General features: G+C 31.7%; 1 protein-coding gene across 3 annotated transcripts; it reads left to right on the top strand.

Annotated features, from left to right (window-relative positions):
* Positions 1-9,386: 9,386 nt before the first annotated feature.
* LOC131859521 (uncharacterized) lies at positions 9,387-11,520 on the top strand. 3 transcript variants are annotated; one of them, XM_059213388.1, is made up of 4 exons: positions 9,387-9,561; positions 10,516-10,713; positions 10,796-10,826; positions 10,983-11,520. In XM_059213388.1, exons 2-4 carry the CDS (start codon positions 10,699-10,701, stop codon positions 11,177-11,179), a joined length of 243 nt encoding a protein of 80 aa, XP_059069371.1. In that variant the 5' UTR covers positions 9,387-9,561; positions 10,516-10,698; the 3' UTR covers positions 11,180-11,520. The 3 variants fall into 3 exon arrangements, with proteins under 3 accessions (XP_059069371.1, XP_059069369.1, XP_059069370.1); XM_059213386.1 differs by having other exon boundaries at positions 9,391-9,561; positions 10,796-11,520; XM_059213387.1 differs by lacking the exon at positions 9,387-9,561 and adding an exon at positions 9,633-9,740 and having other exon boundaries at positions 10,796-11,520.
* Positions 11,521-13,066: the final 1,546 nt, after the last annotated feature.

Genomic DNA, 13,066 nt, shown 5'->3' with positions numbered 1-13,066 from the left:
CATCTTTGACAAGTCTGAAACCCTTAACCGGGTAGGCCCATCAAAGCCTTTGTAAATCCTCTAACAAGGTGGTTCACAACTGTGGATATGAAATCCTTTAACAAGGTAGTTTTTAATAGGACTTATCTCCTAACAGAGATCTAGATTCCTAACAAGATTTGTTCTGGTGAAGAACATTGTATGACCTTAACCGGTCTAGTTTCTATTCTGCAGATAGTTACTTGTGAGTTTCTGCTCACCGTGGTTTTTCCCATTTGGGTTTCCACATCAAATATCTTGTGTTATGGTGATTGTGGTTTTGTGGGTGAATGTTTTATTTTCTATTTGGTTTTCTTTTATCTTAACCGGTTTATTAGTGAATATGTTATATCCGTTATCTGCTAAACTGTTTGAGAGTTTGAGTTTAGTATTTTTTGGTATACTAATTCACCCCCCTCTTAGTATTCATCAATTGGTATCAAAACCAACCTTTCTATAAGTCTAACCACTTGGAAGGAGATATGAGGGAATACGCTGTGAGGGAACTTAATCATCGTCTCATCTAGGTTGAGAGAGCCTATGATGAAATCAAAGTCAAGTATAAAGCCTCTTTGGCCAAGAGAAGAGAGCATGCTGAGAAACTGATGGAACTTACTAAAAATAGCTTTTCTGATGAAGCTGACATGGATGCCCTAGTTGAAAAATTGAATGAATCTAAAGTCAACCTGAGAAAGGAGTTGGAAGGACTGACTATCAGAATGTGTCAAGAGCTTGAGACCCGAAAGAAAGCTGAAGATCTGGTAAAAGACAAAGATCATGAGATCTCCAAGCCGAAGCAAGAAATTAGTGCCCTTACCACTCATCTCCAAGAGAGTAAAGTGGAAAAAGAAGAAATGTAAGGTGAACTAAACATGGCTATTTCTGAGAATGCAACCTTGATGGAATCTAATGCTGCTATTTCCAAGGAACTTACTGAGTCAAAGGACATACTTGCCAAATTCAATCAAAGTACTGCTAAGCTAGAGCAAAAGCTAGAATCGACAAAACCGGTAAAGAATACCACTGGACTTGGTTTCTCTGGGTATGAGGAAGGTGAGACCTCTGGAACAAAAGCTAAAGCATCAAAGAAGCAACCAACATCCAAGGATAAAGGTAAACAAAAGTTTAAACCTGTTTGCTTCAATTGTCTCAAGGAAGGACATACTAATAATGTGTGTAGAAGAAAGGCCTACAATAATTTCCCTTATTTTTTAAACAATAAGCCTAGATCCAATAGATTCAATGGAAACTGTTATGAATGCAACAAGTTTGGGCATAGAGAATTTGGGAAGAAAGGCCTACAATAATTTCCCTTATTTACTCTAGTTTTATGAGGGAGAATATGATAAAGGAGAAACACAGTGGAGGATTAGATGGACACTTTCATATTGACAAAATAGTAGCATTGGTGAGTGAGCAGTACTTTTGGCCCCAGATTCACACGGATGTTAAGAAATATGTGCAAAGTTGTAGAATTTGTCAAGTTGCAAAGGGTAGTAGCCAGAATGTGGGATTGTATAAACTTTTGACAGTACTGGTAAGACCTTGGGAGGATATAAGCATGGATTTTGTACTTGGATTGCCTAAAAAACTGACAGGGAATGATTCTATATTTGTGGCAGTGGATAGATTCTCAAAGATGGCTCATTTCATACCTTGTGAGAAGACATCAGATGCATTGCATGTAGCAGACTTATTTTTCAAGGAAGTAGTGAGATTGCATGGATTACCTAAGAGAAGAGTTTCAGACAGAGACACTAAGTTTGTTGGTTATTTTTTAGAACACTTCGGAAGAAGATGAAGACATATTTGAAGATTAGTTCTACTTTTCATCCACAAACTGATGGACATACATTAGTTGTTAATCGGAGCTTGGGAAATTTGTTGAGATGTTTAGTTGGAGATAAAACCGGAAGCTAGGATTTGATCCTTGCACAAGAAGAGTTTGCCTACAATAATTCAGTAAATAGGAGTACCAGAAGAACACCTTTTGAGATAGTTACCAGAGTGCACCCTAGAGGTATATCATAATTAAGAGATATTAGCAGTGAAGACTGGAGAAGTTCAGAAGTAGAAGATTTTGCAGATCACATGGCAACCTTGCATATTTAGGTTAAGAAGCATTTGGAAGACATGAACAACAAGTATAAGGAGAAGGCAGATGAGAAGAGGAGACATAAGAAGTTTGAAGTTGGTGATGAAGTGATGGTATATCTGAGAAAAGAGAGATTCCTGATTGGAGCTTATAAAAAAAGCAGATGAAAAAGTTTGGACCTTGCAAGATTTTGAGGAAGTTCAGTTCTGGAAATGCATATGAAGTGGAGTTACCAGATAGTCTGAGTATTTCACCTGTGTTTAATATTGCAAATCTTCATGAGTATCATGAACCAAAATTTAGTGAGGACAATATTGTAGACTCAGAGAAACAGTTACCTTGGAAGGAACCGGATCAGATTAAAAAAAATTGGACAGTAAGATTGGGCGTAGTACTCGGAGCAGTCAGGAAAAGGAGTATCTTGTGAAGTAGAAGGACAAACTAGTTGAAGATTCATCTTGGATTTCTCAGACAGAGGTAGACCGCCTTGGTTTTCCTCTTACCCCAACAAAGTGAGAGGCTCAATTTTTCAATAACCTCAGATGTCTGACATAGGAGCATCCCCAATTTATAGCAATCTTGCATCAACAAAAAATATTTTCTTTCTGTTTTGTTTTCTGTTTGCATTTTTAGCTTTTCTTTCTGCATGTCCTAGTTTTGGCTCATCGGTTCCTATGGAGTTTGATTCTACTTGAAGACTTGATCATATTTCTTGTTTCCAAACCACATCACATTTGCATCATTTTCCGACAAGATATCACTATCGGTTTCCTTGATAGTTTCCTATTACCGGTTAACAGTTTCTTGTTACCGGTTGCCTAGACCTATTTTGGTGATCTACCGGAACCCCTTCCGAAGCTTGTCGAGCCTTGAGCATTGATTTTGATGTTCCTTGGCATGTGGTCAAACTTTTCCTACAATCTACACTTCATCCTTTGGATTTTTTGAAGGAATCTCTTGGTGGAGGCCGACCTTGTTGATTTTACATGTTAGGTCTTGTTCTTCAGGTTTTGATCCCTTTTTGGGCCGAACAGATCCTTTGGATTGTATATATAATTATAGTTGTGGATTAGAATGAAATAAATCAAAGAATCAAGTAGTGATGCTATGCATAGAAGATAGATCTTAAGATTCAAGGTCCTGGTTGTCACCTATTTTGTATGTTCTACCAGACCTATGAGCTGGTTATGCTATAAGTTGGTTGGTTGTAATCAATTTTCATGAAATAAAACAATCTGTTTTGCATTACCTCCATCATATCTTTGTGTTTCCGTTGCGTTTACTCTCGTTAAAAAGTCTGGATTGATCAATGGTTCTTTAGGTTTATCTCAACTATTTGTTTGAGACGACCAATTGTATATTTAACCCATAATAGAGTGTCTTCACACTTCTGGAAGAATAACTCTGCTTTCTTTTCTTTCTTTTTTTTGGATGGAGTATATAAATATAAAATGATAGTAAAATAAACACAAATATCCACAATCAACAACTTCTGACCCTATGAAATAATTTGGGTTTCAGGTATATCATTTCATCCTGTGAATAGTATATTATTTTACAGTTCTATCAGTATAACAATCATACATGTCAAATTTTTCACATACTTCTGACCCTAATAAATTGGGCTTTAGGTCATAACTCCTGTCCAAATGATATCATCTTTTATAATATTTAGCTCATTTTTAAACCAAATTTGTACAAATAAATAAATGTATTATAGCTTTGTGAATCTGCACTTCATTTATTCATTACTCTTCTTAATTGAAGCCTTCTTTTACCATCCAGCCTCCTAGATACCTACATATATTATAGCTTATGATTTATTGTATTAACCCATGTGTTGGTGCATTTAAAATATGGATAGCTATTTTAAGAATTCAACTAATTTGATGAGTCAATTTATGATGTAATTAATGACATGTATTTCTATTTTTTAGTTCTTTCATTTTTTACTAATAATTTAAATAAGATGATTGATAGTTGAATTGGTTTGACGAGACTAACATTTCTTGCACAACTTTCTTCCTTTTACATTATTGCTGGTTAATATTAGGAATGATGTGGAAGAGAGAATATTTAGAATTTCATGTCAACATAGTGTAGAAGGTTAATTTATTTGCAACATGGGTTTTATGGTGATACATTGAGATTTACTAAGGTTTTCCAAGAGTTCATAACTCATAGAGTTACATAAAAAGTATACCTTTGTTAATGTATATCATTTTCAGTGGCTAGGTCTATGTGAAGGCCGAAGTGTTGATGCCTTAGTGAGTTTTTCCCTCAAATGTTATCTTTTTGTTTTTTTAAATTGATTAATCAAATCTTGATGCCTCTATTAAAGAAAGTAATGATAATGAATGTCATTGTGGTAATGATGACAAACTTGAGCCTTTTTCTTTCTTTTTCCATTATTTTATCAGATACACTAGAAAAGACAAACAAGATGTTTTAAAACCACAACTAGTGAGGGACACCTACTATTGCCTAGCTTGCAAAGAATTTTTTTTTTCAAAACTACTTTCATCATGAACTCAATCCATGTGATCCATTTGGTCGAAGCTTAAGTGATGAAGAGACATATATTGCCTACAAAATACTATTGTAGCAATACACATGCTATGAAAAACTATGACATTAATATGAGATCAAAAAGGCACTCTTATGGTAGTTACAAAGATGATCCACTCAAACACTAAAACATCCCATCACTACCACCCAAGAAGACTACATTGGTATACTTAGGCAATCTTGCTTCTCTAATTTTTTACAAATAAGAATACATAGACACTAAGAATGATGAAGATAGTTACACAACGGTTTGATTTTGAGTTTTGGGGTTACCCTCAATCCAAATTAAGGCCATCAAGTCAATCCCCAACAAGGTATCCTCCAATGGTTACATTCTCTACTATTAACAACTCTCAATCATCACCATGTGCGAGATTAAATTCAAGGGCCTCCCATATTCATCCAAAGATACTAGAGCATGATGCCTTGGCTTACCATTTTCATTCTTTATAGTACCAAAGGAAATAAATCATGATACAATATATGAAGATAATTAAGGAACTTGGAAGGAGTTTTTTAACCAAAAGACCCAACATGTAGAATACTAGTTTACAAAGAGGAAGTCACCAAGTATCACAATTGTTTAATATTATTTAGATATTTCTAGTATTTTTTTAGAAATTCTTTTAAGTTGTTTTAGATTAAAATATATTCTTTATGTTCTTCCTTGGCTTTATGCAAGGTTATTGAGTTTCAACATTGGTACCAACTCATAACCAACACTCAAATATGATATTGCAAAGCCTAATAAATCACATGATTTCTAATTTGATCTTTTAAATCTCAATAAATTATATGAATGATGAAATCTATAGCCTCAAATTAGGTGAATGACATTTATTTAATTTTGACACATTTGAATGATGCATGTACTCAATTTTTTTAGTAACTTTTTTATTCTTCATATTACATTTTTGCACTCACTTATGGACACACCCAAAATTTATAGAAAGGATACTTGAAACTCATACTTAGACAAGAAATATGTCATGCAACCATGAAATCTTGTAACTTTGTTACAAAATAAGGGTTTTAGAATTTAATATTTTAACGAAACAACATGGGTACATCTATAAGACTTAAATATTTTATTTTCTCAATCAAATCATATTATCCAACTTAGTCTAGAAGCAATGTATTTTGTAGTGGTGAATTTGTCCATAACCAATTTTTGTATTTATGGTGTTATATAGTGTTCATTCAAAGTTTTTTTTACTGTATTAATTAATTAATTTATCATTATTTTCATATTGTAAGCAGAAGGTTTATTAAGGAAAATTTACATGAGCACATTGAAGTTTAAATTCAAGTAGAAATAATAAATTTTTAAAATTTGTCATACTTAGTTTTATATGAGAAATAAGATTTCTATATATGTATGGAGCCCTTTTTTATTTTTATTTTTATGAGTCACAATCAAAGCAGTATTTTTTAGCTTTTCCCTGGAGCTATTAAGTAGTCGAGTAGACACCACTGCATTGTGGGGTCATCCCCCAGTATTGATGTTGTATATTACTATTAATATTATATAATTATTATTAATATTGTATATTATATTATTCCATTCATAGTGTATAAAATCAATGGTTATTTCCAGCAAAGGAGCATTACTATATCATTATCGAGATGCAATTAGTTTTTATTGATGTGACAAAGAGAAATCAAAATCTTAAAGCCTTTGTATGGTAATAACCACTAATGGTGAAAGTATGTTGATATTCATTTCTATCATAGCTATTTATGGACAACCTATGACATGTAATTGTAAATTTGTGTCTATAATAGATATAGATGTTTATGGAAAGAAAGTGTAGAAGACTGTTGAAGCCAACAAATTTTGATCAAGGTGGGTTTTTGGTCCCTGTAATTATGTAACGTGTTGATCAAAGTGATGCATTGTTGTATAGATCCTTTTTTATACTTGATCAACTTATTATCTTGGTGTATGTGTGTGTGAGTGTGGATGAGACAGTGTGAGTAAGAGTGAAGGTGTGTTAAGAAGTGTTCTAGTGCCGTGGTATTTGTGCAAACAGATTGAAGAAGGTTTTGCAGAGATTCCTTACTGAATCTATTGCAAGTAGTTATGTTGTTACCTGAGCCTACTTGGAATTGATCTCATGAATTTGTAGATGCAATTTTCCTTTGTTCTTTTATTACTTCTATAGCAGTGACCTATCTGACAGTAAGTTGTTGTAATCTAGTAGTGAGTCATCTAGTAGTGAGTCTCAGTATTTTGGACCATTCAACCATTCAATACAAAACAACATTTTGAACTAAATATCTGCTTTTTGTCTATAAATTCTAAATATATTTATTTGGAAAAATTCAAACTTAAATTGTACATTTTTTTAAATAACTTTTAATTTAAAAAAAAATTATAGTCAACAATATTTGTAAAAGTGACGTTTACATTATTTTATATAATTTTTTTTATACAAATGATAAAATTATATTATTTTATAGATTTACAAAATGAATATCTAATTCTTGCAATTTGTTTCATAGCATTTGTTACATATTATTTTAAATTAAGTTTTGAATTCAATCCAATTATAATTTAGACAGAGATGTATGCCATAATGCATAACTTGTTCTATATGTATCAAAATTTAATTTATTTGTTGGAAGAAGAACATAAATACCTAATGCATAGATATTTTTCATTAATTAACTACTTTTCAAATGTGTAGAATAGAGAACTTGATGCTGTGAAAATCCTATGTTTAGTAAAACATAAAATATAAATTTATTATAAAATTAAAATATATTAAAATTATACTTATCGTACAACTTGTTTTGAAGGCTATGATCTTGCAAGTTGGTTTTTCAAGTTTATTCCATTTAAATGTTCAACATAAATACCTAATGCGTAGATATTTTTCATTAATTAACTACTTTTCAAATGTGTAGAATAGAGAACTTGATGTTGTGAAAATCCTATGTTTAGTAAAACATAAAATATAAATTTATTATAAAATTAAAATATATTAAAATTATACTTATCGTAAAACTTGTTTTGAAGTCTACGATCTTGCAAATTGGTTTTTCAAGTTTATTCCATTTAAATGTTCAACCTAAGATTTGGATCCCAAATTTTAACAAAAAAATGAAGAGGGATGGCGGGGAGACCTAACCAAGAACCTTTGAATTAAGGTGCCTTTGTTTGAAGACCCTTTTTATCCACCAAATATTTTTTGATAGGAAAACTTCGAGCGAAGGTCCCTAAATTAAAAAAATGAAATAAATTTTTTAACAGTCAACCTTCGTTCGAAGGCCAACCAACCAACCTAACTTTTTTTTTTGTATTTTGTATTTTATCTCTATATATATACATATACATACATATATATAGAAAGAGTGTTGTAGAGTTTTCTAAAAATTAGAGACAGTGTGAGTTGTCGTTGAAACTGAGATAACAAAATGAGAGTTTAAACTTTGATGTAGGAAGTTTAGATACATTTTTTTATGTATGTGTAGATTGATAAAGACACTATATTACCAAAACATGTGGTGTGTAATGTAATTGCAAATTATTATAGGATGCAGGTGCATCATACATGGATCTACATGAGGTGCATTCATTTGTGAGAAATCAAACAAAAGAGGTTGGGAATTTAGACATATTTATAAAATTAGAGCATCTTAATTTGATTAAGATCATATTGCATTATTATATTTTAATAATCAAAAGGGGGGGCTCATGTGATGTGAAATTGCAAGGTATGCAATTTATGACATTAGAAAAACCAAAGAGAACTTAGAGAGGAAATTTAGAAAATTCTCCAAAGTAGAACTTATGTTGAAGATCTACAAAATGCTACTGAGGATGTCCTTGGTTGGGGATGGAAGGGACCAATACTTTTTTAGTTAAGGCTAGTTGCAAGATCTTATTGGTTGAAGGCTTGGTCATCCATGAACACAACGCATGTAATTAGGTTCAGAATTATTTAAAATAGCCCAAAGTGAATGCATTTTTCTTATTAGTTATACACAACAATTTTATAATTGAGAAAATTTAAAGATAGAATGATAGAATGAGTTTTCACATTATATCCTTTGGAAATGCATAAAGTAAATCTCTTGTCATTATTGTCACAATGCTTCTTTAGCTAGCATATTTGGACTTGCTAGTTATATATCTAAGATCTCCTAATGATCAACAACAAAATTTTGTATGGTTTACTCAATTATGCTAGGTATATAGAAGATCTCCTAATGATCAACAACAAATGTATTATATGTAATCAACCTCTCAAATTAATTGTTTTCATACATTGTAAAAATTTTGTACTATAAAACATTTTGCACAACTTTCGAGTTCAAAGTAAGTTCCATTCATTCATATTCAATTATTTTCACATTTTACATTCAATTTAATTATATTGTTCACAATTAGCCCTAACAAATATAATTTTCATTTCTTATGATCTCTCAACCCTCTAAATCACCCAAAACATACCAAAGCATATTTGACTATTGAAGTAACTTTAACACCTGATTGAGGTGCAAGTGTTAGTACATGAAATAAGAAATGGATCGAGTCTTGCTTTGGATTTCATACTATATAGCTATGGAAAACCTCCAAACATACCACAAAATTTTCTTTGTTCTACATGATTTATAAAACATTTTCATTTTTCCTAGAAAAAAAACATATTTAAATTAAAAATAAAATACATTAAATGTTTATAGGTGAACATTCTCTCGTCTATTCCATGTTGGAAGGTCAACGATTGTGTAAGGAAAATTAAATGAAACATTAAATAATCTTCCTACGTATGAGCAGGCATTTTCTGTTGATGTTGATGTTGGTGGGCGCGCACTCCAAGAAAACAAACTCTCATGAGAACAAAAATGGGATTTCAAGACTGCTGATACAGGTGAGTCACGTTAATTGCTATATTTCTCGTTTCTTATTTCAACAGTAAAAAGGATGTTTTTCTTGCTTTTCTGCAATCTATCAAGAAATGCAATTTCTCATTTCTTGATTTGTTGAAATAAGTTTCAGAAATTGTTGATTTGTTTGTGAAAATTATGAGTCCAACTTGCAGATACATGGGTAAATGTGCCCTTGCTAGGTTTTTAGTTGCCTGTTGTATGATTTTACATATAAAGTTTATCTTACTGATATAGAATCTTTTGATCTATACTAGTTTCTGTGTTAATTTGCATTTGTGACCTTGGTTTTCTCACATCCTTCCTCTGAGTAACAGGAACAATTTCTCCCTCTTCATATTTATCTCGAAATAGCTTTAGTCAGACGATTTCCTCCTTATCTTTGTGTGTGAATTATGGTTATTTAGATCCCTTACAAGAAAATAAAAAAAGTTCCAAGAAGCAAAACTTAGGGTTCTCTAGATTGAATGTTTTGGTCGTCTTCCCCTAAAATTATTTTCATCAAATCCACAGAGTCTTTGAATCCTGTATACAAAACGTGCATCTCAGCTGTTTGTTTGAGACGATCTACTGTAAATTTAACCCGTAATAGAGTCTCTCCATTTTTCTCCAAGAATAACTCTGTTCGCTTTTTTCCTTGGAAAAGTGCAATTCTACCATGGAAACAAGGCCAGACAGGAAGGATGTATTTGCAAGAAGACCTAAAATGAATTCATAGTTTTTTGTGTTGATCAAACATATTATAATTATTTGAATTTGTTTTTTAATATATAAATATAAAATGACGGGAAAATAAACGTAAAGATCCACAATCGGCAACTCGTATATCGTTTCATCCTGCGAATCATATATTATTTTACAGTTCTGTCAGTGTATACTGAAAATCCTATATGTCAGATTTTTCACCAATTTCTGACCCTATGAAATAATTTGGGCAGGTCGTAACTTCTGTCCGAATTGTATCATCTTTTTCACTCGTTCATAATATTTTAGCCTCAGGAGCCTGCCAAGGTGCACCATACAAGAAACCCCAAAAGAGGTGCATTTAGGGTTATTACAAGAAATCCTAAAGGACAACGCGGCGAGGAACAGATTTAGGCAGCTCAGAAAACATCGGCCCAATGGATTCCATGCAGGTAAAACAAATATGAACATTTCTTTTTAAATTTGGGGAGCACACATGAATGTATTGACACTTTTTTGGGGTGAAATTTGCAGGAGAAATCTGATGGACAACAGCACCCTTTTGGTACGTTTTGCTATGCGATGGCCGGCATTTTAATTCCATGCACGGCCGTTTTGGTATGTCTTGGATTTCTTGGCATAACCACCGCCATGAATGCTAATGGTCTTTTTCTCAATGTATTTGGATTGGGTGCTATTGTTGCATCTTTTATCGTCGCAGTATTACTCGTGATAACTACGGCTCGGGGAACGGATCGTACAATTTTCCTCACCTTTTTGAATTCAACGATACTTTCCTTGTCGGGTTTCCTTGCAGCTTTTTACACTGTGCAGCCGTCATCGTATATTATCAGTCTTGGTTTTGTTATAAGTTTAGCATGCATGGCTTTTGATTGGTTTGAAATATGGTCTCGCTGACTTGGAGGCCTGTAGAGTACTCAGAATTTATCAAGACTCTATGAAAACAGCTTTTTCTGTGAACAGGATGAAAAACTTTTTAACCCATTCTGTTTTACAGTAGATAATGGATTCTCTTTTTCAGTAGATATATAGAGCAAGGCAGAAATGGCCCGCCAGGCTGTAGCACTAAAGGGTTCTGGTTGGTTTTTATCATGTCAATGTGCTTAGCATCAGGACGAGGCCATATTTCTTTATGTTTATAATACATAATACCAAGCTTTCCATGTTTTTATGGGATAGACTTTGTTACTTGTAATCAGATATTTGAGTTACAGTAAAATCAATTTGATATTTCAATATTTGCTCTTAAATTTTAGGACAAGTGAATGAGCTTTATTTTAAAGCAAATTTGTCAAGTAGATAAATGTATTATGGCTCTCTGAATCTGTACTTCATTACTTTTTGAAATTCAAGTCTTTTTAACTATCTAGTCTTCCAGTATGTATTAGCATATTAATTAATTTATTGGAGTATTTTAAAAACTGGATAGCCATTTCTTTGCACTAGAAGAAGAATTCAATTGATTTATGATGTAATTAATGCCATGTACTTCTGTTGATTAGTTTTTGTACTAATACTTTAACTGACATGATTTTGGCAAAAATTTCTTCCTTCTACATTAGTGCAGGGTAATATTAAGCATGATGTGGAAGAGAGAATATTTAGAATTTCCTCTTTGTAAAGTAATTGATAATAGATAATATATATTTGTAAATTTTGTTTGTAAAAGATATTTGTATTTACTTTGTTTGTTGTTTTAATTCTAAGAATAGTTTAGGTTTTTTTGAGCTTCTTTTCTTAATTTAAAGATAAAATGTATAACATTTTTTTGTTTTCTAAAAGATTAATATAAATATGTACATTCACATGTTTTATATTATTTTTTCATTTATCTATTATACACATTATGGTCATTAATCATGCCATCCACACATTTTCTAGACTATTTGCATGATTATATGTTTAGGTGAGAATATAATTTAGGTTGAACACATGGTGAGATTTTCTTATTAGTATTAGCTTTCACCTCCTACTCCACATTTTGATAACTTATTCCAATAAAGTCATCACTTTGAGGTTTTAAGAATGAAAGGTTTGAATTTGACTTGAAATTAATAGGAAATAATGCTTGATCAAGAATATATATTTAAAGGCACAAACAAAGCGTATGGACATATTGAGTTATTTGTAGTTATAGAGGTAATTGAGAATGCTAAATTGAAGTTAATTTGCATTGTTTTGGGTGCAACATTTGCTTGGCATGCCCACTTTAGTTAATTTCAAAGTCTATGGAAGATTTATTACTAATAAGGTTTATTGAAAGTTGAAGTTAATTTGCATTGTTTTTGGTACAATATTGAGTGCTTGGCAATGCCCACTTCAGTTAATTTCAAAGTGTATGGAAGATTTACTACTAGTAAGATTTATTGAAAGTTCTTTATACATCTGAGATTTTGAAGAAAAATAGGTTACTAAGGTTATTGTTTATCTATAGGATTCAAAAGTTGTCACACTTAGTTTTATATGAGAAATGGAGTTTCTATATATGTACGGAACCTTTCTTTTATTGCATAAAGTGTCATTCACTATCTAACATAATTGATTTTTTTGAAGTTTATATAAATGTTATTGGACTACACATTATAGTATTGACTTTGTATATTACTATTAATATTATATAATTGTTGATATTATACATTATATTATTCTATTTATAGAGTATAAAATTATTAGTTATTGCCAACAAGGAGCATTACTATAGCATAATTTAGATGCAATTAGTTTTGATTGATGTGCCAAAGAGAAATCAAAATTTTAAAAACTTTGTATGGTAATAATTATTGA

This window comes from Cryptomeria japonica, chromosome 10 (assembly GCF_030272615.1).
Source record: "Cryptomeria japonica chromosome 10, Sugi_1.0, whole genome shotgun sequence".
Classification (NCBI taxonomy): Eukaryota; Viridiplantae; Streptophyta; class Pinopsida; order Cupressales; family Cupressaceae; genus Cryptomeria; species Cryptomeria japonica.
This window is presented reverse-complemented; position numbering and strand designations above follow the sequence as displayed.